The sequence below is a fragment of the Pleurodeles waltl genome, chromosome 6 (genome assembly GCF_031143425.1).
Source record: "Pleurodeles waltl isolate 20211129_DDA chromosome 6, aPleWal1.hap1.20221129, whole genome shotgun sequence".
In the NCBI taxonomy this organism is placed as follows: Eukaryota; Metazoa; Chordata; class Amphibia; order Caudata; family Salamandridae; genus Pleurodeles; species Pleurodeles waltl.
Window position 1 is genome coordinate 1,182,026,316 of NC_090445.1, and position 27,385 is coordinate 1,182,053,700.

General features: G+C 41.5%; 1 protein-coding gene across 7 annotated transcripts in view; it reads left to right on the top strand.

The window, feature by feature from the left end:
* The window catches only part of MARCHF8 (membrane associated ring-CH-type finger 8), a 585,276-nt gene extending 564,119 nt beyond the window's left edge, over positions 1-21,157 (top strand). For all 7 annotated transcript variants that reach the window (XM_069240426.1, XM_069240425.1, XM_069240427.1 and 4 more), the window contains 2 exons: positions 11,845-11,992; positions 17,905-21,157. In XM_069240426.1, the coding sequence (XP_069096527.1) occupies positions 11,845-11,992; positions 17,905-18,209 (453 nt within the window). In that variant the 3' untranslated portion in view covers positions 18,210-21,157. The remainder of the gene's footprint in view (positions 1-11,844; positions 11,993-17,904) is intronic.
* The last annotated feature ends 6,228 nt before the right edge of the window (positions 21,158-27,385 follow it).

Genomic DNA, 27,385 nt, shown 5'->3' on the forward strand with positions numbered 1-27,385 from the left:
AAAACTTTTTTTTTTTTTTTTTCCTTTCAGGTATAAATATTACAAAACAGAACAAGAACTATACATAAGTAGCATTCAGCAATAATAATTCATTTATTTTGGCTGGTCGCATCACTATGACCTTCGATAATCCCCTCATATTGGTCGATTGGTTGTATTTGTATAAACAATTTGCTATGATTGTCTTGATTGCAGAATCAGCAATATGCTCACGACAATCCTTTAATCACTTCCCGATATAATAAAAACAACCAGGTTTAGCTAATCATTTTATATAGTGTTAACATAGTATTGAAGAACCACTCTTACTTCGACTCCTGGTATTCCTATTGGTTACATAGCTTTATGTTGGCTTACTACTCCACGTTTTGAGTACACTTCCTCATATTTCTTAGCTCTACGCATCTTATTCAACCAGTTCTGTAGTGTAGGAATTGTTAGAGTCCGCCAATACTGCAGTATTGGTGATCGAGCTACTGCAAAAACAATCATAATAAAGTATTGTTGATATTTAGTCAGTTGACATGATTTCTCAGATACACCAAACAGAACTAAACTTGGCTCCACCTCAATCCTAAAGTTAGAACTGTGATTTATTACCTTGTTTACCTCCAACCAAAAGATGGTTAATTTGGGACAGTCTAAAAAAAATATGTAGCCAATTCCCCTTCCCCTCCTGATGGCAGCGAAAACATTGATCAGGAATTGATGGAAATATCCTATGTATCACCTCAGGAGTGTAGTAAACCATCCATCTATAGAGGAAAGACATTCTTTTATAGTTAGCTGCCCTCAAAGATTTGTACCCAACTTCCAAGATTATTCTCCAATTTTCATTAGTAATTACACTGTGTTGTTTTGAAAATTGTATCCCTAAAATCTGCGATTAATTCACTAGCAATCTGTACCAATTTCCTATACCCACTAATTTACTCCTAGTTAGAACCCTCCATGTGGGGTGTTCTTGGGTGCCTGTCATTGGTATATTAGTGCTAAGAAAATGGGAGATCTGAAAAAAAACCTCAAAAAGAGTCTAATTGCCATATTCTCCAACCTTATTGCAATCTTCTCCCAAGTTATATATCTACCTCTTAGAAGGAAATCACCCATCTCTTTGAACCCTTTGCTATCCCATTGAGCTATCACTGTTTCTGGAAGGTTTAAGCCAAAATATTTACACTCCTGTAGTTGTAAATAAGTATAACCTGACGGTATTTGATGTGTTTTACTCAAAATCTCTGTTCTTTTATTAAAATCGCAAATATACTTATATTGTGGGTTTTCTTGGGAGTTTAGTGGTTTTACTAAATGCTGGGAGACTTATTTCTGGCTCTGCGATCATTCTATCGACCAACAATGTTTCCAGGGTCTCTTTGTTATTGAGATACTATGGCAATGTATCCTGCAATGCGGCCTAATAATAAACTTGAAAATTAGGAAGTGCCAAGCCCCCTTGGTTTTTGTTGAGCTGCACGATTGAGAGCCTTACCCTTGTTTTTTTTTCCTCCATATAAAACTTCGTATCATGGAATACAATTCACGAAAATAGGAGCTATTAATTCTTACTGGTACATTATTGAATAAAAAAAGAAAAAGCAGAAGAATTGACATCTTGATTAAGTAGACTCTCCCTATCAGAGTAAATGGGAGAACCATCCATCTATCTAAAAGTGCTTGTACTTTTTCAAGCATCCTGGGATAATTTAGGTTAAACAAATGACCATAATTCTTCATGACATATATTCCCAAATATCTAATAGGTTCGGACAAATTAGCTTGCTGTTGCGAGTCAGGAAGGAGATTCTCTGTTCCTACGTTACCTAGGAGAACCTCTGTTATACTTTTGTTAATCTTATGACCCCCTATTTGAGTAAACTCATTGATTCTATCCAGCACTCTTTGAACGTTGTCGACTACTGGTTTTAGACATAAAATGATGTCATCAGCAAAGAGCTTAATTTTTGACATAGCTGCTATTGGCAACATAATTTCGCTCAAGCTGTTCATTATATGAGCCAGAGGTTCAATTAAAAAAGGCAAACACTATAGGAGAAAGCGGACATCACTGTTTAGTGCCCCTTTTGATCAGAATTGTGCCTCTGACCTTTGAGTTGATAACAATTCTGGAATGGGCACCCTGATATAACTCTTATCATCTACGTGAATTACGGGGGGAAGCTTAATTTGATGAAGCCATATAGCAAGGCTTCCCAGTTCACTAGATCGAAGGCTTTCTCTGTGTCTAACATTATCGTTACTGCAGGGATTATATTAACCGAAAAATACTCAACTGCCTGTATCAAAAAAGTGGTATTGGATGCTATCAGTCTGCCAGCTACAAAGCCATTTTGATCTTTATGTATTAGTTGTTGTGCAACCGGTGATCCTAGTAGCCTAGACCTTTGTTAAGATTTTGTAATCTGTATTGAGCAGACTGATTGCGCACTATGCATTTGGTTACAGCGGATTTGTATATTTTTTTAAGAAACTGACTATTGTTGAGTCTTTAAATGTTGGAGGTATTTCTACACCCTCGAATATGGCATTGCATAAGTCCTTTAGGAACAGTACTAGCTCCTCACAGAAAGTTTTGTAAAGTTCTATTGGAAAGTCGTCTCTGCCTCAAGCTTTTGCAATTGGCATTTTCTGGATAGCTCCCTTTATCTCAGATGGCATAATCTTCTGTGCTATGTCCCGCTGAACAGTTAATGGCATCTTTGGTAGTGTAATTAGCTTATGACACAGCTCTATCTGTGGAAGTGAAACTGCATAATTAATCTCATAAATTGTAGAGTAATGTAACAAATACCTGAGCAATATCCTTCTCATGTGTAATGTTTGCACTTGTCTTGGAATCTTGAATTTGATGTATTGTCTGCCTTTTGTGTTTTATATGGGTGGTCCAAGCCAAGTATTTCCCTATTAGTTGACTTTCCTCATAAACCCTTTGCTGGTAGGCCCTTGAGCTAGCTACTTCATCAAAGATCAGGAAATCTTTTAATTTAGCCTTTGTTTGAATGAGATTACGCCTTGCCACTTCCTGCCCCCTTGCTTTCATACAGTCATCTGTAGCCTTATCCATAGCCATCTGAAGTTTTTTTTATTTCAAGCTCATGCTGTCGAGTCTGCGATGCTTTGAAGGAAATAATCTGACCCCTAGCTGTAACTTTGAAAGCCTCCTATACGTTGAACAAAAATGCGGAATTCTGATTAAACAGAAAGCACTCCTGTATGAGTTTTCTCATATCTGTGACCCACTCCTGATTGCTAAGTAAGGATCTATTGAACTGCTATCTGGGTCTCTCCTTGCTAGCTGCCTCTAGTTCTGTCGTCACCATGACCGCTGAATGGTCAGAAAAAGCGTATGCCCATTTATGCAAACCAACATCTTTCAATGTCCGAGAAACTAGAAAAAAATCTATTTGTGAAGCTGTTTTATAACGGTGTGAAAAGCAAGTATATTGAGTGGCTGCTGGGTACTCTTCTTGCCAAGGATCCATTAGCTGAAAAAAATTTTTTATTGTATTCAAAATTCTTTTAGTTTTGGGTGTTAGCTGCCTCTTCTCCCGATTCAAGGTATGTAGTATAATATCTTGAATATAGTTAAAATCCCCTCCAATAAAAAAGGAGGCTGTGGCACTCATTGCTCTATTATAAAGTTGTACTAGTGGCTCTACTTCATCTGTGAATGGCCCAGAGTAATTGACCAGATTACTTTGAATTCCTGACAGTATGACCTTTAGCCAGAGCCATCTCCCTTTAGGGTCTCTAATAACCTTTTTTTTATAATCCAGTCGACTCTATTACTCAAGTATAGTGCGACCCCTCTTACTGCCAGCCCAGAAGAAGCAAATAGAGCTACTGAGTACTGTTTGGGGATATATACTTTGGGGTTATTACTTTATAGCTGGGTTTCTTGAAAAAAATGGCTTTGGGATTGAATGATATCAGCCACTTTAGCATTGCCCTGTACTTCTGCCTATTTGATATTCCATTTGCATTGCAGGAAATAATCTTAAAGTTCACCATATCTTTAAGTAAGGTTCACAATGGCCTTTTTCAAACCATACCTAGTGCCTGCTACTTTATGAAAAAACCTGAATTTTTCAACCTTTTAATCCCCTCCACGTTCAGCCCACCACTCAAATGCTGGCCCCGCTCCCATCCCTCCACTCCCTCCCTGAGTGATCTGGACTCGAGACTATCCAGAATAGGGACTCTCAGAGCACTCCCCTCCCTTGATCCCACCCGATGATCCTGCCTTGGCTCTACTACCCTGTTATGCAGCTCCATCCCATTACCCCTACTGTGGTGCCTTGACATAGCACAGTTGACGCCAAAACATCCAGGAGGCATCGTAGTCTTTCCCATTTCGGACACTTGCAGACTTTAAAAATTTTTCGGCTGGTTTCCCTTCATCAATACATTACAACTCATAATCCCAGAGCCACAGAGCATAAGAAATATTCCCTCAATGTCACCCTGAGATCATTTTCCGTCTCACCCCCCCAAACCCACCAAATGCTGCCTCGCAGCTCCATGAGAACAGGCAAATATCTACTAACTAATACACTTAATTCCCATTGCAATGTCTCTACAACCCCCTCCATCTGCACTCCGTATAGAATTCAGAAGAGCTTTCGCCGCCTCCACCATATGGAATATATTATTCAAAACTTTCAATTTTGATTGTTGGCCAGGCCGGCTGGCGCCACCATTTCTGGAAAACCAGAATCAGCTCTTTAAAGTCCCAGCGTCTGCACGCTGCATGTGCGGAAAATGTCAGAGAAGATTTTAAATTAGTAATCCCCAGGAATTGCAAAGACCCTTGCTTTAATGGCCAGTGAAATAATTATTTCTTTAATGTGATAGTCTCCGAAGTTGACCATTATCGTCCTTGGATATTTTGCACTAGGGAACTGCTGGAACTCAATGGGCACGTGTAATGGTGAGATCCGTCTTACTATCGACTGGCTCCGTTAGAACATACAGTTTTTACAGTTCTGATATGAATTTAATGACCGTCTGACCATTCTCTCTCCCTTCTGGTATCCCTGTGAATCTTAGGTTAGAGCGACAGACGCAATTCTCAGCATTGTCGACCCAGATCTGAAAATTGGCCTATTCAGTTTGTTATCTGTCAATTGATGCGTCCATGTGCGATCCACCATCTTCTAAGTCAGATACCTGTTGTTCGACTTCCTTAACGCGAGTACTCAATTACTGCATGTTGTTGTTTTTGAGGCGGAGGTGGGCTTCAGTCTTTCGAGTTGCCTCTTCCTGTGACAGTTTTAGAGCCTTAAGTTCACTAAGGATCTGAAGAAGCAGACACTCTGTAGCTGAAGAGCCTACTCCCACTTGTTTACCTCCTATCTGGTTGTGGAAAGCCAGCCCGGAAGGCCCAGGACCTGAACAGGCCAATGAGCCCATATTTTCTGTTATTTTACCTACTTCCTGGTGCCCTGTTGTGGCCCCCATTTGAATTGAGTCCGAAGTAGGTCTCTTAACCCAACAGAGATATAAGGGTCTGAGTGTTGCTGAGTATTTAATAAATCAAAGGGAGATGGAGACCCCAGAATAGATACTGAGTTACGTCTGGCCGGTCCCCACCTCCATTGGGTGCTCCACTGAAGGTGTTAGCTTAGGTGGTTCCTTGTACTTTTTGGATCCGATCAAGGTAAATAGCGAATACGTCTGTAGCTGCCCCTTCTTATTTTGTTGGGTGCTAGCCTGACCTTTCCTTGTCTGCTCGGAAAGGTGAAAGTCTTGTGGGTGGCTCTGGTTATCACTGGAGTTTTGCAGGTTGCCCCCGTCTGGCTACCAATTGTGGGCTCATTGCACTCAGATTCCATAATCACGCTTTTTGCTTTCGGGGTAGTTTGAGAAGTGAAGGAAGAGAGTGGTGTTTGATAAGGGTGTTGCAGTACTGAGAGGGTTAAGCCTGGGCTGGAGGTTTTATCCAATGAAGAGGGGCAATTGGTCTTCGAATTTCGTGCCAGCTTCATATTTTTACCTGCTGCGCGTGTCTTAGGCTGGAATTCACGAGCAATCCTTTTCATTATTTTGGGTATTTCTCTCCTCAAAATATGGCAGAGTCCCCCCTTTCAACTTATCTGCACAAGCTCATATGCCACAAACCGCACCCACGCCTACGTGGGCTGTTTCTGTAGGACCAAGCTGGCGCTGACCCTGAAAGAGGGCCTAGTGCCAATCTCTCTTGGGTGGGAGGGGTCAATCTGTGCGCTTTTTCACCATGCCTAGCCCCCCTCCACTGTACTCTTGTGGCACCCTTTTATTCCTCTTTTTTTCACTCATCTCCGGCCCCTCTGCCATTTGCGCTGCTTTTCCTAGCCTTCCAAACACGTCTCCAAGAACAGGCTCCAATTCTGAGGCGGGGAGGGCATTCACCGGCTCCTTGGGTGGCGATTTATCAACGCCTTCATGCTCCGGCCGGTATTTTTTCCTGTGTCCCGGTGTGGAACCGCTAGTTCCAAAAATCCAGTCAGCCGTGCGGCTCTCATTTCACGTACACTGACGCCGCTCTGCTCTCCCCATGCCTCCAACACCTGGCAGTTGGGAAAGGGGGGAGTTATGATGGCCAGTTGGTGGGTAGAGGGAGTTGGAATTAAACCTTAGCTCCTAGGTGGTTGGTGAAGGATACTACCACAGAGTGAGGGAAGATCCAAAATAAATATATTGTTTTTCCTTATCACCACAGAGCACTCGCTCCACTACATAAGAACAACAGAAATGTTGTGACCCATTATATCAATTTCATTCTCTTATGTAACGCTTGCCTAACTTATACCTAATCATATCTCCTGGTTTTGAGAAATTGGATTGTTGATTGAGGGGGGGGGGGCAGTGAAACCCTACTCAAACAACAGCACGATATTTGTCCGGGTGATCCACAGAATATCACAAAATCATCCCGTGCTTTGCCTTCTTGTAACTTGGCACAAAAAGCAGTCAGGCTTAACTTAGAAGCAATGTAATAAAGGGAACACACAACACTAGAGAAATTCCACGGCAATTTAGAAAAATAGAGTACATTTTAATAAATTATTTAACACCAAAACAACAAAAATCCACTTAGTAGGTCCAGGAAAATAGGCTATTTAGAGGTTGTGTAGAAATCAAGTGCTAAGATGCAAAAAGCACCAACCGGAGTTACCTGGTCGAGGTAGGCTGGGTGGACTGTGTCCAGATTGCAAGTTCTGGCTGACCGCAGTACAGTGCGTGCCGAATACTTGAATGAGTTCAATCTGCTAACATAGTGCCCTGTGACCTAAATGTCGAGATGCTGTCAGGCTGTGCGTGCTGGCGTTGAGCGACGAAGAGCTGTGATGCAGTGTGGGGATGCCTTGCACCACGGTGGAGTCGATGAACCCCTTGACTGGAGCTTAAAGTGTGAGGCCTGGTGTTGTCATTGAGGAGCTGTTGACGGAAGCTTGTGAGAACCTGCACTGTGCTGCATCGCCTCTGTGGACAAGATGCGTTGCGCTGGACCTATGCTGACATTGAGGAGTGTTGTGCAGGGCCTTGCACTGTGATGGGTTGGTGCTGAGCACTGGCCCTTGGGGATTTTCTGGAGTTCTGGATCCCCATAGGCAGGCTGGATCCAGCAGGGCAGCTCACAGAAGCAGAAGAGTCTTGGTGCAGCATGTTTAAAGGGTGTTGGACCTGGCTTTTTGACAGGGACATCCCCAAACTTTTTGCCTCCTTCCTCCTATTTTTTCTGACCTGTTGTTGTTGACTTTTGACCTCTGGGTACTTTGCCACTGCTAACCAGTGCTAAAGTGCATATGCTCTCTGTGTAAATTGTACTATTGATTGGTTTATCCATGATTGGCTATTTAATTTACTTATAAGTCCCTAGTAGAGTGCACTATATGTGCCTAGGGCCTGTAGATTAAATGCTGCTAGTGGGCCTGCAGCACTGGTTGTGCCACCCACTTCAGTAGCCCTTTAACCCTGTCTCAGGCCTGCCATTGCAAGGCCTGTGTGTGCTGTTTCACTGCCACTTTGACTTGGCATTTAAAAGTACTTGCCAAGCCTAGAACTCCCCTTTTTCTACATATAAGTCTTCCCTAATGTGTGCCCTAGGTAACCCCTTGAGCCGGGTGCTATGTGGGTAAAAGGCAGGACATGTACCTGTGTAGTTATATGTCCTGGTAGTGTAAAACTCCTAAATTCGTTTTTACACTACTGTGAGGCCTGCTCCCTTCATAGGCTAACATTGGGGCTGCCCTCATACATTGTTGAAGTGGCAGCTGCTGATCTGAAAGGAGCAGGAAGGTCATATTTAGTATGGCCAGAATGGTAATACAAAATCCTGCTGACTGGTGAAGTCGGATTTAATATTACTATTCTAGAAATGCCATTTTTAGAAAGTGAGCATTTCTTTGCACTTAAATCTTTTTGTGCCCTTCAATCCACGTCTGGCTAGGTTTAGTTGACAGCTCCTTGTGCATTCACTCAGACACACCACAAACACAGGGTACTCAGCCTCACTTGCATACATCTGCATTTTGAATGGGTCTTCCTGGGCTGGGAGGGTGGAGGGCCTGCCCTCACACAAAGGACTGCCACACCCCCTACTGGGACCCTGGCAGACAGGATTGAACTGAAAGGGGGCCTGATGCATTTCTTAGACACTCTTTGAAGTCACCCCGACTTCAAAGGCACAACTTAGTATAAAACAGGGCCTCTGCCCTACCTCATCAGACGCTTGCTGGAGAAGAAACCTGAACCAGAAACTACATCCTGCCAAGAAGAACTGCCTGGCTGCTCAAAGGACTCACCTGTCTGCTTTCTACAAAGGACTGCTGTCTTGCTGTTGGCCTGCTGCCTTGCTGAACTCTTGTCTGGCTGTGAAAGTGCTCTCCAAGGGCTTGGATAGAGCTTGCCTCCTGTTCCCTGAAGTCTCAGGACCAAAAAGACTTCTCTTTTTCACTTGGACGCTTCGTGCACCGAAATTTTCGACGCACAGCTTGTTCCGCGGCGAGAAAAACGCTGCACACCGACAGTGATCGACGCGACGCCTTCGGGACGACCGGAACTTTGACGCACGGCCTCGCAAGGACAACGCCGCCCGACCTCCAGAGGAGAAATCGACGCGACGCCTGCCGTGAGAGCGAAACTTCGACGCGCAGCCCCGCAGAACGACGCGCAGCCGGAAAACAAGCAGGAGATTTTCCACTCCAAACCAGGTACTTTGTGCTTGAAAGAGACTTTGTTTGCTTTTTTTAAAGACTTAAGACACTTTATATCACTTTTCAGTGATATCTCTACAAATGCACATTGCAACTTTATTCGTTTTGACCTACAGTTATCCTGATAAATATTATATATTTTTCTAAACACTGTGTGGTGTATTTTTGTGGTGCAATATGGTGGTATTGTATGATTTATTGCACAAACACTTTACACATTGCCTTCTAAGTTAAGCCTGACTGCTCATGCCAAGCTACCAGAGGGTGGGCACAGGCTAATTTTGGATTGTGTGTGACTTACCCTGACTAGAGTGTGGGTTCTTGCTTGGACAGAGGGTAACCTGACTGCCAACCAAAAACCCCATTTCTAACAAAGGGCTACTTAAGTGGGTGGCACAATGAATGCTGCAGGCTCACTAGTAGCATTTAATGTACAGGCCAGGGCATTTGCAGTACCTCTTAACTTATGACTTACAAGTAAATTAAATGAGCCACTAGGGTGTAAGCCAATGTTACCATGTTTGAAGGAGAGAGCACAAGCACTTTGCAGTGGTTAGCAGTGGTAAAGTACACAGCTTCCTAAAAGCCAACAAAAACAGATTCAGAAAACAGGAGGGTGAAGGCAAAAGGTTTAGGGATGCCCCTGCAGAGAGGACCAAGTCCAATACAGCCTCACTCCAGCCAAAAGCCAGGGTAGACTATCAGTACCTTGATGTGCTGGCCTGCTTAGGCAATAGAACATGGATAAAAGCCCTTTTATAGAGTGGCACTTGTCAGTTCTATGCCCTTCTGGACACTGGACACTGCGGTATCGCTGCCACCATTGCTGCGCTAATCCATTTCCTTTGCTTTGAGCTCCAGCTCTTTGGGACTCTAGTCATGGGCCATTTTCTGCTCCTTTTCCTCCATTTGGAGTCTGCCCATCTGCAGCTAAAACTCCCTCTCAGCCCTCCTGTCCGCCAGCTCCTCTAAGGACAGGCAATCGGAAGAAATACTGCTCCCTGGCCTTGCATGGAGCACCACTCTTGTGGGTACATTGTCCCCTTAATCTGAGTGCTGCAGCTCAGGCACTGCTCCCCAGGCCCTCCCCATGCTCCTCAATCGCTTCCTCCTCAACATGGTCCTCTGTTGTCATCAACTAGGTGCGGTTCCACCCAGTCCCTCAGAGCCTTCTGGAGCACCAGCTTCTTACTGCTCTTGTTGATTGGAAGCCCCTTTCCTAAATATTTGGTGTTTGCATCCTGTATCCTTGGTCACATGACTAGATGTAGCTGGCAAGTTGGTCTTTGTGCATTACTCTGAGACAGTGAGACAGAGGGGGAATCAGTGTTGTCAGGATGGCCTATTTCTCTCAGGCTGAGGGGGAGCAGCTGTCACTTAACACACTTGCACATCATAAAGACTTTGCATCTTTACATCTCACAAAGGATTTCCCAATAGACTTTTGTGCCCGCAGACAATCTGGGATCAGGGCAGTGAGGCAGGAAATTTCAGACACCTCTACGGGGGAGGACTCTAAAAGCTTCTCCAACTTCAAGGTTGGCACCAGGTATAAATAGTAGACCCTCAGACCCAACTCTTCAGATCAGTTAGTCGACTCTGACAGAAAGGACTGCCCGGCTATGAGGTATCCTCTGCTGCTCAAACTCTGCATTGCTGACCAATTTCTGCTGTTAATAGAGCAGGATGTTTCTGCTGCTTTTAGCTACCCTGCTGAATCCAGCCTGCCAGTGTGGATCCCGAAATCCAGGAAATCTCGAAGGGTCAGAGGGCTGGGTCCCTTTTCAAAGCCACAGGTACATAACAGGCTTCCTCGATGTTGACGCAACTTCTCACATTTCAGTGCAGCGCGATGCAGCTCATCACTGGCGCTGAGGTAAAAAATCTTATGCTCTGAAAGCTTTGATAGTGTCTGTCTCCTATTAGAAAGAATTGTTAAATGCTAGTCCATCCATGAAGTCTTCCTGCTGGAATGCATACATTATACCGCATCAGAGGCCTGTGGCTACTGGCTATCTGGCATGAAGTCTGCAGTTCTGGACGATAAGGCTACATGCTCATTCATGTATCTGCCAGCCTACTATATCTTTTTTCGCTTCATCATCTTCGCAAACACGGAGAAAGGCAGGTCATACAAAATAGGAGTATTTTACTGTAATTTCGGAACACCTAATGTATCTCTAAACTTCCTTCTTTGAAAATGGTTTACGTACAGAGTACCATGTAGGCAAGCGCTTCAGCACCTCACATAGGGGTAGCAAGCGCTATTTAAATGCTGCAATGCAATACCGAACTTCTGAGCAACTTAAATCATCAGGTTAAAGTATACAGGCGGGCATTTTTTAAAGACAATAGGTGAGGCAGGCACTGCGATGAATGAATGGAAGTAGATTATGTGACTACATGAAAGGGCAATTCATGTGTCTTTGCGTTACTGCTTTTTTACCTACACGTATCTGATGCAAATTATAAGTTGGTGCACGTCACCATACGTTGTGTATAGATGCAGTTTATAAAAGCAGTTGCTGCAGCAGGTGGGTAAAATATTTTGATGAACGTCAGACATGAGCACTTCCTTCTGTTACTCTACAAAAACTTAACCTTGGTCTTTTGTTTCATTCTTGCTTAGTGGGAGAAGCTGCAGATGACGTCAAGTGAAAGAAGGAAGATCATGTGCTCTGTAACATTCCATGTCATCGCGATCACCTGTGTAGTGTGGTCCTTGTATGTTCTAATTGACAGAACAGCAGAAGAGATTAAACTGGGCCAAACAACTGGTATGAATGATACTAAGAGATAGTCCTAAATCATTGTTATTACAGTGCAGTGATGCCAGATTTCTTAACTTTCCAAGATTCGCAAAAAACAATGTCAGGAATGTCTTTCACTACCGTTTTCAGCGAATTATCAGCTTTATTTTTATAGTTGTGATGCTGCGTGAATCCACTCTTGTTTAAAAACAAAAAAACAAACATTGCTATTGAACACTAACTCCTGATAATTCCAGTTCCAAGCTTCTTGGAAGAGGCACACACTTGTGATATAACACTTTTGATACTGCCCTCTCCACCATCAGTGTCTCACAGATGTCCCGGATACTGCCTGCAAACTTACTGGTTGTTAAACCAAAAGATGTATGATATCAAACCATTATCCTTACATACACGTGCATTTGAAAGTGAGGTTTGTAGTAGTGGTTTCAGTACTTAAGGTTCAAGAAAAGATATAGAATTTGCGAGGTTAAGCAGAATAAACCATTTTTCTTTGTGAGAATATAGAGATGCATTCAATTGCATTGATTTCAAGGGAAACGAATGATATGACTGAGAGCACCCAGCCTGAAAGACATGTTGATGGTACCATGCCACTTCATTGGAAATGTCACTTTTCTTATTTTCATTCAAACCAGGGCATCTGACCAGGGGTTTCTTTCGGGAGTCTTGCTTGTAAAATATATATAAGGTGTTAGTGACAGTAATGCTCTTGTGGTTTCATCCATGACTTTCTCTAGACGGACTGATGTCATGCTATGAATATGCATGCATTTAGGGCTATCTGGGATAAGGGATACCTTTTATGAAGAATAATTGTTTTCTGTACATATGAGGGGCAAGCCTCGGGGATTTGCACTTAGTGTGGGTATGGATTCTAGGATGTTGTGGAAGACTGGCAGATGACAGCTTCCCATAGTTGATGGGGGCTGAGCAAGTTGCCTCTTTGGGTCTGTGGCATGCTCGCAGTTCCTGGGAATGCACTTTTCATGTTAGTGCTGGGTAGGGCAACAGAACCATCTCTCGTTCCTAGAAAAGCCATTTTCTTAGACCTTGGATGGTGCATTGCACAGGGCTATGATATGGCAAGGAACCTGCAGCCGGTTGATGGACTCTGTGGGACACAATGGCAGGGGCCACAGACCCAAGATAATGCAAGATGTCCATGAGGAAGGCCCACATTGAGTGACTGGCCAAATACTTTAATAGGAGACCAAGGGGAGAAGTACCTTGGAGAGTTTGTCTGGTCAGTACAATCAGTGACAACTGAGCCGGACAATTTATGAAGAAGAGGCTGCCATTGTCAGATGGTGAACAGGAGAGACTGCCATGCCTTCTGCCTCAATCTTGGAGGCAAGGAAGAGAAATCCAGGTCTTGGATTGGCACGGTTAACCATCTGCTTTCTGCACTCTTATAAGAAAAAAGGAAATTGATGTGCTGTTTGAGTGATATTTTTGGGAAAGAGATACAATAAGGAACACTTTAAAACATCCATCATAACTAGCCATTACTGACGCACTACCAAGTTAAGTGTAAAAAGTGGTAAACTCATAAACATGGCATAGGGGTTCTTGCCATGCCACTTTACGAGCTCCACCAGGCCATACAACATCAGTTTCAACAGGCTCTTGAGGTCCAAAAGGCTTTCCAATAAGCCTTTCAGATGCAAGCAGTATGATAAGGGTTATATGACAGAACTAGGCATGCTGGAACAACGCATACCTTAACAATGTGCTCGGAACCATGCCTGCGTCATTTCCACGCATATCTTTACCTCGCATGCCTTTACAACGAATTTCGTAAAATCATGCCTAGTAAAGGCATATGTGGAAACGGCATTGTGGGTGTGTCATACCACCCCAGCCTGCCCTGAGACCCAAAACAATCCCCACCTCTAATAGATAGACTACCCTGAGTGAACCACCCACCGAAGCCCAAAAAAAAAATTGTCCCGACCCCCGCCTCTAAAAACTAAATTATCTCAACCCCCTACATGCACTGAGACCCTAATAGCTAAACTACCCTGACCCCCCCACCCACCCTCAACCCAAAAAAAAAGTACTCCAACCCCCCAATCCTGCACCTAAAAACCAAACTACCCTGAAACCCCCACCCGCCCTGAGCTCGAAACCAACCCTAAAAAATAAACGACTCAGTCCCCGTGCCCACCATAATCCCTAAAAACTAAACTTATCCAAACCCCTACACTCCTGCCCCATAAAAAAAAATAGCCCGAACACCCCACCCACCCCAAGCCCTTAATCCACCCTCCAGCCCTAAAAATTACCACCATCCCTGCCCCAGCCCCACTTACCTGGCCACGTCCTCCCTTGTTCTCTGCCTTTTTCTGTGCCTTAACCACTCATATGCGTAGTTAGGCACATGCATGGTTAAGGCACAGAAAAAGGCAGTCGTAGTTCCGACAAGCGTGGTTACACTTGCGTGGTAAACATCCACATTGTTGGCAAACTTTGTCACTTCCACTACACTACACCCCTCACGTGCCCACCTCAGTTCTACAGACGGTTTACAGAGGAAGATGACCCAGAGTTTTAATTCACCACTTGTGAAAAGGTAGACAACTCTTCATGTTAAGCATAGTAATAGAATTTGTAGGTGTTGGACGGTTAGATGCACACGATATTTCAGGCAACAGATCCAGTAGGTATGTTTTTTCCACCAACCCGTTTGCTTTTCATTTTGGCATGCATCTGATGTACACTAATCAATCATAACACCAATGCAAATCCGCTGTAGCTTGTAAATCGTTAATATGTATTAGAGAAGTGAATTTATGTGACCCCTGCAAAAACCGGGATGGAAGCCTGCAAGGGATAGCAGACCTCCATCCATGCATTCACATTGCCTTCATGTCGTCCTTTTAGTTTAAAACCAGCCCTAACCTTGAGGGGACTAGGGCTACTTCTGTTTCTCTTCAGAAATATCATACATAAGAAGAATGAAAACGTCATACCTGTGCTCTGTCAGTTCATTCTTGGCAGAGGAATATTTCATTGCGAAAAAAAGTGATTCAGTGTCTAAATTAATTGTGTATTTCATTTGTGTTTTTGTCTGCAATTTCAGACTTCCACAGTTTCCCCGTTTCATTATAGTCCCTAACTTGATTTTGTCTTTTATGTTTGATATATATATATTTTCTGGTACTCAGTTTGTTATACTTGCTTGCCTAAGATGTGCCCTGCTTTAATTTGATCTCATTGAATCATTTTGTCTTTCTTTATCACAAGCATATTTAAGGTAAATGTTCATATTGTGCTGTGTGTCCACATAACTTATTTATCGGGCAAAATACTAATTGCCAAACAGCCAAAGTAAAAGAATGGCACCTGCAGCTAGCTCTGACTTTTGTCAATAACACTTTGCACGTCTGGTTTTTTAAACTGTTCTTGTAAGTCACCAAAGACATCGGTGTCACATAGGATGCATTAATAATATTGAGTGTTTGAAGTTGTGCAGCTTACAAGCGTGTGGCTTGCAAATAGTTGATGTGGAGTATTTTTCTTTCATCTGTCTATTGTTTCACTGTGTGTTTTAATTAAACACTAGTGTATTGACTTGTTTGTCCCATTTCCTTTGTGTGAAATCTTTTAAGGCCCCAGACCTTAACCATATTGCACCTGATCCTCTTAAATCAGCCCATGTGCTTTGGTGCTTTGTTGTCCTGTAGCAGGCCTTTGCTGCGTCGACCATAGGATCAATATGCCAGTGTGGCTCATTGCTTTGTAGTTCCAATCTACAAAAAGATTGGCTATTCCTGGAAACTATAGACCTGCATGCCATGGAAACATTATTTTGTGCAGTTTGTGAATAAATTCAATAGAGTAATTTATGTTCTCTCTCAAAGGATCTCCATTGATAGTCTTAAGCTTTGGAATAATCCCGTCCCAGAGCACGTTTTAAAAATATGTGTTCTTAGGTTTAGATGTTTGCATTTCTTCAGTAAGGCATGGAGAAACACTTAAGACGCGAATAGTTTGCAGCCTAGCATAGTAGGCTATAATGCGCAGTTTCTTACATTGTATTTAATAAAGGTAACTCAATATACATATATATATATATGTCAAAAAGGATCATTTGACTAGTTAAATCTCTTTCACAGACCATTTTCAAAGCATAAAGATGAAGGAATAGAGGACAGCTTAGCCCCATAGTTTGCCCTTATGTAACTGTGGAAACAGCGTCTGTGCCTTTGGGGACCCAGAGACCACTAGTATCCCATCATGCCCAACAGGGGGCAGTTGCGTTCGCTTGTTTTTTTGTGTTTTTTTCCCCCTATCAGATAGGTCCAGTAATTATTACTGTCATTTCCACTGCAGAGGGTGATATATGACTTCAATGGAGATTGCCCTGAGAGAGAACAGGGATTACAAGCAAGAAACTATTCCTTCTCTTTCAGAGGAGCTCCATTGATAGTCATAAGCTTTGATCAGAGTAGCAAGCCCATCCCCACAAAAGAGTGGTGGAAAGGACAGAGAAGCAAATCAACTAGCCAAACAAATTTCTCAGGGAGGCCTATCCTACTTGAGCATCTGCTCTAACCTCTGAATCCAAACAATAGTGTTTGGTAAAAGAGTGAACAAATTTCCATGTAGCCACTTTACAGATCTTGGCAATGGGAACATTTTTCATTAAAGCAGCCGTAGCCGATTTCCCTCTAGTGGAATGATCATTAGGTGCACCAGCGAAAACCTTATTCGTATTCTGTTAGCAGAATAGAATGCAAGAGACTATTCATCTAGATTTGGACTGTTTGAACATGACTAAACCTGTATGGATTGGTCCATCGTTCACAAACAATTGGTCTGGTTTGCAGATATCTTTCGTTCTATCCATATAAAACTTAAAGACTCGCCTGACGTCTAGAGAATGGAGAGACCTTTCAGCTGGTGTAGAAGGGAGCTGAAAGAAGGTAGGTAAAGAAATGGTCTGATCAACATGGAAATCCAAAATAAGGTTTGGTAGGACTCTTGGGTGAGTCCTCATGACCACCTAACCATAATGGAAAACAGTGTATGGTTCATGAGAACATAATGCTTGAATTTCACTAATCATATGTGCAGAAGTGATCGCTATGAGGAAAGAAGCTTTCCAAGAGTGATGTTGCAAAGAGGCTTTATGAATGGGCTCAAAAGGGGCCTGCATTATTCTGCTACACCTCCCAGAGGATTGCGTAACAAGGAGAAAAATCTTTTTTTTCTCATTGTTTCCACTTTATGCTTGTGCTGCATTCTGCAGTACATAGAAAGAGAAAAATGCCTCAAGTGATTGTAAAAACAATTCTCCTTGTAACACAGGCACCCTTGCACTTTGGTGCAAGGGTGCCTGAGTTCATGCTGGGCTGCACGAAGTGCACCAGTATTATGAAAGTAAAAGTTTGCCATATCTTAGTATATATGGCACATTTCTTCTGCCTCCTTCATTCAATGCTGTGCAGTAAGTTGCGTTGCTGCACTGCGTAGCATGAAAGGCTAGTAAATCTGACACTAAGAGTCTTGGGTTCAGTGCCTTATTTGTCATCTTTCACATTTGGGGCGAGGGGCTATTCACAAGGCATTTTGAAGTACATAAAGTAGTATTGCTGTTGTACCCTTTATGTACTTCTACTTGTCTTTGTGAATTCGGTCCAAAATATCGAAAAGGGAAATATTCATATATATTTATTACAAACTGAAAGGATTTTGCCCTCTTTTCACTTTTATTAATAGGGAGTTGGATTTTTGGTGTTGATTCACAGTATCCACAAAGGCATGTAATAATATGTAAAAGAGTATTCATGTAATACTTGCAAAATGAAATCTGTCACTGAATGATACTCATTTAATGGCTTATACATAATCTTATGGTTAAAAAAAGAATTTCGTTTATATTTTATAACTGCTTTTTTATTTTTATGCAGGTATACTTGAGTGGCCATTTTGGACTAAGTTAGTGGTGGTGGCTATTGGTTTCACTGGAGGACTTCTCTTCATGTACGTGCAGTGCAAAGTGTATGTTCAATTGTGGAGAAGACTCAAAGCTTACAACAGAGTAATATATGTACAGAACTGTCCGGAAACGAGCAAGAAGCAGCTTTTTGAAAAACCTGCACTAACAGAGCCACATTTTGAGAGTAAAGAAGTGTTTGGAATCCATCACTCAGATACAAACTCTTCACACTACACAGAACCAGAGGACTGCAATGCAGCAATTCTGAACGTTTGACTGTTCGGAAAAATACAATGCAAAAACATTTGTTTACTGTATGCTGTGACGGAGAAAATGACCATGGACAATTATAGAAGTTGAACTTCTTTGTTTTTAAACATTTTATATGGCACGTCTGGAATATTCTTCTCATCTGTTTAACATGATAGCATCCTTTTCCTTGCAGCATTTCACCACTTGAGTGTAGTAAAGAAGCTGCAGCATCTGAGCATACTTCCTAAGACAAGCGTACTTTGAAGGACGTGGAAATATAATATGTGGATGAGTTAACATGCCAGCATCAAAAGGCAAATCACTTCTACAACCGTTTACCTGGCAAATAGGCCATGTCATCACAGAGAACAGTTTCAGTTGTTGAAAAGAGACCGGTATAAAAGAGGACGTTTGCAATGGATTTCACAAAAATCATTATGAATTCAAATTCAAGTAATTGTTTTGTACAAATGTTTGTCTTCTCTTTGCTTTAATCATTTGTAAATCAGAGAGCTCATCTAAGCAGTGGTTATATTGTTGTTTGGATGTGTCCATTGAACTGTGTTGAAAATATTCAAATGGCATCTCAGGGTGTAAAGTAAACGTGCTCCCACAGCTAGCCACATAAAAAGAGAAGATTATGAATTGATTATTTCGGTTTCAAATTTTGTTATGATGTAATAAAATAACTAAATTGGCTCTGAAATAACATACTAGGGGCCAGATGTAGCAAAATGCTAATTTGCGATTTGCAAATTGCGAGTCCCTGCGACTCGCAATTTGAAACTCGCAAATTGGTATGCAGTACGGTGTCTCAGACACCGTCTGCAAGTCGCTATGGGGTCGCAATGACCCACCTCATTAATATTAATGAGGTGGGTCGCAAATTGCGGCCCCATAGCGAGTCTAGGCACTCGCAAACATGGAGGCCTGCTGTCGTCAGCAGACCTCCATGTTCGTGACTGCTTTATCAATAAAGCAGTTTTTTTTTTTTTTAAGTGTAGCCCGTTTTCCTTAAAGGAAAACGAGCTGCATTTAAAAAAAAAATATGAAACCTTTAGTTTCGGTATTTTTTCAGGCCAGGTAGTGGTCCCTTGGACCACTACCTGCCCTGAAAAAATTGTTTTGGGTCCATTCGCAAAGGAGAAGGGGTCCCATGGGGACCCCTTCCAATATGCGAGTGGGTTACCATCCACTAACTGCAATACCATTTGCGACCGCATATGCGGTCGCAAATGGTATTGCATGCCACTCCGAATCGCAAATAGGAAGGGAACACCCCTTCCTTTTTGCGATTCCGAAATGCATATTGCGAGTCTGTCCCGACTCGCAATATGCATTTTTGTATCGGGAAATGCGATTAGCGAGTCGCAAACGGCAATTGTTGCCGTTTGCGACTCGCTATTCGTTTCCTGCATCTGGCCCTGGGTATTTTAATGTATTACCACTGAGTTTACTTTTTAGACCCCTTCATTACTATACCAGCCTCATGTTGGGTGGAAAATAGACCCATGCAGAGGACTTACAACATACTACATTGTCTGCAAATCATGCTTGGATAATTGATATAAGATTCTGATTCACAGTACTGCTTACAGTAAAACAAAGAAGCTATACAGCACTTTTTCTGATTTACATTTTGTACTACTTGGAACTCTTGATGGTGATCCTCGAACTTGTATCGGAACAGTCTTTGTAAAATCAATGGCAATTTTTTTCCTAATGTACAGAAGACCTGAGTCATGTGCACACTGTGTCATCTACAGTACTGTTTCTTCTGACTAACATCATAGATGTCACTTAAGCCCAGCAGTGGGGTGAGCCACTTGCATTACACAGCACAATCTGGCTCCTGGTGAGAATCCTATAAATCTTTTATATATTTAGTCAGTTTTGTCATATCATCTCTTCATGCGTTGGTCGCAGTTCAGTACCAACTGGAGTACGACATTGCAGCTGATAGATGCCCTTGAGGAAAATTTATATAATTAACATTTTTTTCTATGTGAGTAGCCACTCACATGAAATTATTGTCTTCTTTCTGAAAATATATGGACAAGCGTTGGTGAAAGATGCAAGAAAAGTAAAAGTTTCCTTTTGATACAGTTTTTCCTACTCATTTTCCCTTTGTATTGACATAAACATATATTGAAATAATACAAGTCCAAACAGTTGCCTCCACCATTGTCTTTAAGAAACTTTTGAATAATAATTGCAGCCAGATAAGAAGCATTTTATCCTATACTTCAGGGATTTTTTGAGCTGAGTTTATTTTACTCTTCTCAGCTTCAAGTGCTTTTTCTGGGTGACTAGGACAGATGTAGAATGGAAGTTGGGAAATGAATTCACTTCAGTTATTAGTAAAACCAGAAATATTTTTGTGGTGTGCCAGTTTGCAAATACAAAAGACTGTCACTCCTGTGACTTATTTGTTGGGTGTTTTGGATGTAAACATGTATTTATTTAGACCAGTTTCTTTAACTTGATTAAATAAATCCATAATATGGTTTGTCAAGATTTTTTTCTTTAGTAATATGTATTGGATCGGAAAGTGTGTTTTTCTTGGATTGATCATTAATTGTAAGAGTAGGAAACAATGGAGGATGTATTTCTGACTGCAGCAGGTTTCTCCTGAATAGGTCGTTTGAAGATATGGTTTGATAAAAAAATAACCCTCAGGAAGAAAAGAACAAAGTGTCATCTTGTAATTCCAAACAGTAATTTGTGTATTTACCGTAAAGATATCAAGTCACTAGTACCCTTTGGATTGTTAGTCACCTCTACACTTCACTTGGCTCAATTTATACTCAGTTGTCTGTGTGTAACCAGAAAAATAAGGCACCTAAAAAGGGAAATGTTTTCCGATTGTTTTACATTTTGTGTTTTGTAAAATTTATCTCTACCCATGTTCCACTAAAAATATTCTTGACCTCCTGTTTTTCTGCAAAAAAAATAAAAGTTTTAAATACGGAGTGGATTTGGATTATTTAAATATTGATACAACTAATTTAGGAATAAAGTGATCTTTACCCATATTTTCTGGTTTATCTGTGCAGAGAAAAAAAGTAGTTGATCATGAAAGCATTGTTTTAAGTGTACCCCAGCTCTTTCTAAAAAACTGTTGAAGTTGTAAGAGAAGTAACTTCCGAAAGAGAATTCATCAACGCTAAAGACAGTTTTATACATACAGCACAGTGTTGATCTCATACATTTCTTTTTTCATCTGACTTTGTTCATTGTATTGCTGGTGATGGATTACAACTGTTTCACTGTACACCTCCATTGAGTTTTTTTTTCTTTTTCAGTTCAGAATATTCTTTATGATTTTCAAACAAAAACAATACACAAGAGTACTACCTGTAACAGAATCCTGATCACAATTTCAGCATGGTATTACATTATTGAAGAGTCCTCTACCAATTTGTGCGGTTAAAACAATAAGTGGAAGTTAAAGAAAAAGAAGGAGTTTGAAAAAGAATAGTTTGTGAGAAAAAAGTAGAAAGGGGAGGATTTGAATGTTCTCATTCATATTAAATTTTGTGTAGTACAGCTGGCGCAAGTACGGACTATAACTATATCAGTTCCTGTCTTGTAAGCGAGGAGTAGCATCTCAAGGTGGTTTGTTAGTAGTAAAAGATCTGTCTAAGATTTCCATATAGGATTAAATTGTGATTTCCAGTGCCGTAGGGCAATGTTATCGGCACTTCTGATGTGTGATAACCAATTTAACCAGGTTTTGTAAGGAGGCTTTGTGTTTGGATTTCCATTTAGAGTCAAGTGTTTTCATTGCAGTCATTAGTGGCGCTTGAGAAGAAGGAAGTCTGTCGGGTTTTTAATGTTCGGGTCAAGGAAACCTTTGATAAGGTAGGAAAATTCCTTCTTGGGGCCTATATTGAATAGTTTAGCGATAAAGGACTATATGTTGTCCCAGAAAGATCTTACAGTTTTGCAATGGAAGATCAAATGGGCAAGATCTCTGTTTTCCGCTTTACAGTTCCAGCCAGAAGGGCAATCTAAGATCTTCAGGGTGTGTAGGCAGGAAGGAGTGCAGTAGACTTTATGTAGTACCCAATACTTAGTTTGGAAAAGTATAGTTGTTACTTTGTGTGAAGTGACCTACTTCCAGATATCGTTCCATTCGGAGATGGATGTGTGGTTAAAGAAGTGGGACTCCCAGAAGTCTACTAGTTTCCTATTTGCTTTTGACTAGGAAGGTTGCAGAAAATTATTAAATGTGGAAACTTGGTACCCATTTTATTGAATGTTGAAATAAGAGAAGGAAGGGATGAATTTCTAAGATAGGGCTTGGATTTAGTGATGGAGATCTTAATTTTTAGGAAGTTGTAGAAGTCTCAATCGTTAACATAGTATTGCTTCCTTAAGTTTGAAAAGGTCAAGGGGTTAGACATAGGACCAAGTTTTTTGGGGTGATATATACCTTTGGAAATCCATGATTCCCAATATAGGAATTGAGAATCATACTTGATGTGTGGGTCATGTCACAGAGAGACTAGGTTGAAGGACTTCATTTTGAAAGGCAGTTTTTTTCGAAGGATAACAATGCACCCTCATGTTTTTGTACATGTATTTAGATGCTTGACTGAGGTAGTGTGCAGGGTAGCTGGGTCAAGATCATTAAGGATAGACTTTTCCACTTGTAACCATAGGGGAGTATAATCTTCAGGAGTGGCAAAACAGTACGGGCCTGCTTTGATAAGAAGGCAGTCTCAGGGTCTTAAGTTGGCAAGATTAAGTCCTCCTAGACGTTAGGTAGGCGTAATTTGTTAAATTCATTCCTAAATTTTTTGCCTTGCCATATGAAGTTATTGATCAGTTTATCTAGTTTACGAATAAAGTCATTGGAGAGCAATAGGGGGAGCATGCTGATCATGTAATTAGTAATTGGGGTAATCATAATTTTAACAGTTTTGATATGGCCCCACCAGGTGATGAATTTTGGTGACCAGCTAATAGTTCTTTAGTTTTCATAATTAAATGTTCATTGTGGTTTAGGATGTCGATTAGGTCAGAGCCAAATTCGATAGCTTAGTATTTGATATAGTGGGGTGCCAGGTTAGACCTGAGTTTCCTAAGAGGTCTTTTTGTTCCTAGTGAATTTAGAGATTTATCTCTATTTAATTTATATCCTGAAACCTTTGTGTATTGTTCAGTTGTTTCGATGAGGGCTTGTATTTATGTATGTGGTACATCTGTAAGGATTAAGCTGTCTGCATATGCAGATCATTTTACTATCTTCCAGTGGAAATCAATTCCTGTTATGTTGGGGTTGTTTTTAATATCCAAAAGTAGGGGTTCAAGAGCTAATAGAAAGAGAGGGGGATAAAGAGTGCAGCCCTGTCTAGTCCATTTTTCTAGTTTAAGAGGTTGGGATAAGAGTCTGCTTATAGAGATGCGGAAACTTGGGTTACTCTGTAAGGCCATGACCATTTCTATATATCCATCTGCAAGAGTAAAGGCTCTAAGAGATTGTTCTAAAAATGTACGCAAAACTGTCAAATGCTTTCTCCGCATCCAACACTTTTACCACAGAAGCTGATATGGATTTTTTTTGTCTTCTCTAGGACATGGCATAACAGATGGGTGTCGTGATTGGCCATACTGTTTTTTTAGGAAACCTACTTGTGTGTTACTGATGAGTTGAGGAAAGAACGTGTTACGATGTTTGGCAAGTATTTTTGCACATAGTTTACAGTCCAAATTTATCAATAAAATGGGCCTGTGGTTTTTAGGTACTAAAATGTCCTTCACCTCTTTGGGAATCATGATGATAAGCGCTTCAGCAGTAGAACCACTGATAGCTCCAAAGGTAGCAAAATGGTTAAAGTGGTCTACGATAGTGGGATGGAGTAATAGGGCAAAACTTTTATAGAATGTGGCTTTAAAGCCACCAGGCTTTGTTGTCTTTTAGGGTGTTCATTTCTTCAGGAATTTAAAGTGGGGAAATTGGTTTAGCTAAGAATTCTTTATTGTTTTCTGTTAAACGAGGGATTTGTAGTTTACTTAAGCAGTCAATACACTGATCAGGAGTCATCATTTTGTCATCAGAGTATAAATCTTCGTAAAATTGTCTAAAGGTGTCCAGGCTTTTTGAGGATTTTTATTTCTCTTATCTTTAATCATGTTTTTACTTTTTTGGCTTTGTGTTTGCGGTAAGAGGCCAGCGTTTTGCCAGCTTCATTGGCTGTGCACAGTTTGAGGCCTTTAAATGTATTTATCTATACTCCTGCTGTTTCGCGGAGGATTTTATAGTACTCATATTTTGTATTTGTTAAGTATGGAAAAGGTGTTTCTGTCTAAAGTTCTGATGTGTTTTAGTACAATGGGCTTAGTTTTCCTTCAAATTTCAGTAGTAAAGCATTATTTGATTTATTAATCTTCGATTTCATATGAATCAAGGTGCCTCTCAATGTTACAAATTGTCTAAAAATATAGTTAGATATAATGTTCTCCATTTCTTTATATTCTCGTGGTTATTTAGGACTTCATTGTTAAAACACCATGGGGCATGATTAAGAAATGTGGCACTGCACACAGTGCAGTGCCACTTTTTTGCGCCCCTTAGTGCCCCCTAACGCCATCGTGTTTGTGCCTTACTTAAAATATGGCGCACCATGGCGGTAGCTAGGGGACTAGCATCAAACTTTTTGACACTAGTCCGGAGTTTTGCAGGATTAGTGTCAAAATTGTTGACCATAATCCTGCAAAGCTCATTGAGCTCCATTGTAATCAATGGTGTGCCTTGTTTTAACACCTGCTCTGAGCAGGCGGTAAAAGTGCCGAAACAAATGATGCAAAAAATCAGTCCAGTTTCTTTGCACCATTTTTTCTGTCACCCTAATGGGGGAATGCCCCCTTTGCATACATTATGCCTGGTGCAGACATAATGTAGCACAACGGGTTACAAAGTTGCGCTATGCATGCTCTACGCCACTTTGTAAATGTTGCAATGTTTTTGGCCTTCTAATGCCACATTAGCGTAAAAAAAGACACTAAGGGCCTCATTACGGCCCTGGCGGGCGATGGTACTCCGCCAGTGGATTATGACTGTGTCGCATTAGCCACGGCCATACCGCCAGCCCCTCCAATTTACCGCCAGACTTCTGCCAGGCGGTCACAATCCCCAACCGCCAACCCGTCCATGGCGGTAAACACTGACATGGAAAGGCTGGCAGTAAGGGGGACTCGGGGTGCCCCTAGGGGCTCCTGCACTGCCCATGCACTTGGCCTGGGCAGTGCAGGGACCCTCAGGCACAGTCCCCTCGCGCATTTCACTGCCCGAATTTCAGGCACTGAAATGTGCAACGGGTGCTGCTGCACCTGCTGCAAATCAACATTGCCGCCGGCTCTATTATGAGCCGGCTGCAATGTAGATGTGACTTTTTTGCTGGACCAGTGGACGGAAATGCTGTTTCTGTCCGCTGGCCCAGCAGAAAAGTCCTAATAGTGAGCCACCAATACCGCCAGCACTGGCGGTACAGTGGCGCCCGCAGCTTCGGCGGTCTTTCTGTTAGACCACCAAAGTTGTAATGAGGGCCAAATTTGTAAGAATGGCGCTATGGGCTCTTAAATATGCCCCCATATTTTAGTAGGGGCTTTTTGGTTGGTACCAGCAAGAAGTGTGTTAATAAAGGAGTAGCCTGAGAATAATCTCGGTGAAATAATTGTTTGATCAATTTAGTGTGTGAGTCCCCGAGTGTTTGGAGATCAGTCTAATGACCCCTTTTTTGTTATGTGTTACAGATGAGCAGTGGACTTCCAATTATTCGTATGCGTATTGGCTTATATTTCAGTGATTCTCATCTCTTGGAGGAGAATAATGTCTCGTCTACTGAAGGAGAATAATGTCTCTTTTGGATTTAAAGTGATAGTTAATTGTGTCATTTTACAGGATGATTTAGGCCTTTTACATTCAGGGAGACAACATTGAGATTGTCTGTGAGAACTAGGTCATTCATGTCTGAGGAAGGGATGGTGGTGATGTAGGGCAATATGTTTGGAGTTTGAGATAGATGATTCAAAAGAGTTACATTGCCTCTACCCGAGCGACAGTAGTACTTATTGCACCATGTAGTAGGTTGACAGATAGAAAGATATAGGGTTGTATATATGTTCCAAACTTGAAGATAAGTATAAAATACTGTTCCACATTTCCTTGGTATGAATGTGAATCAGCGGTTACTAAACTGATAATGGGGCTGCTTTCTACTTTTAAACCGGAATTAAAATGAAACAGAATTGATCAAAACGTTAAAGAACAACCTGGCGTGCAAAGCGCATAAGCTTCAGTCATGTAGATGGGAGGAAAAAGAGAAAAAGAAAATGAATGAAGAGAGAATGCAGTTGAAAAATCCCAACTCTCAAACCTCTGTCCTGCCTCCCCCCCCCCCCCCCCCCCCAACAAAATTGGCATGGAGGAGGCAACAAAGAAGAGCTTTCATCTCTCAGCACGGAGCAGTTAATGTTGTCATAGAAAACCCGCGCTACTCTTCTAAATACAACTTAATATAGAAGGTCATTTACTTATAAATGTGAATATTACATGTACTTTGAACTATATGAACAAAGACATTCATAATCAGGGTAATAGACATCTGTTAGGTAACAGTAGATCATGTATTTCTTTTGTTGGAGGTGGATCTAGGGAAGTCCATCTCGTGGTTAGGGATCTCATCCAGAAAGGTCAATAAGTCCTTTGGTTCATCAAGAGTATAATTTGCCTTTGAACATGATTTTAAACCTTGCCGGGCCTGCAAAGGAGAACTGGCGTTTCGTATCTTTTAGTCTATCTCATAGAGCCAGGAAACCTTTTCTGCTTTCTACCATTGTTTTGGAGTAGTCTGGTGAGATGTGAATCTTGCATCCATTCCAACTGATATGGTTATTCTTGCACACATATAACAGAATAGCTTCAGAATGTTGGAACCATAGCAGTTAGATGTTGGAACCATAGCAGTTTACATACTACTGGTCTTGTTATGTTTCTATTGGAAAGTTTGAAGGATGGGACTCTAGGGGCTCTTTCCAATTCGAAATCCTTAGTACATGCCAATCCTACTGCAGCCTTCTGGTTGGGCAATATCTTTTTTCATAGGCTTTGATGTAGTCTGGAGACATTTTAGGTCATTGGATGCTTGGTTGTTTGTATCTTCCACTGCACTGGTCTTTTGTTCAGTGTCCAT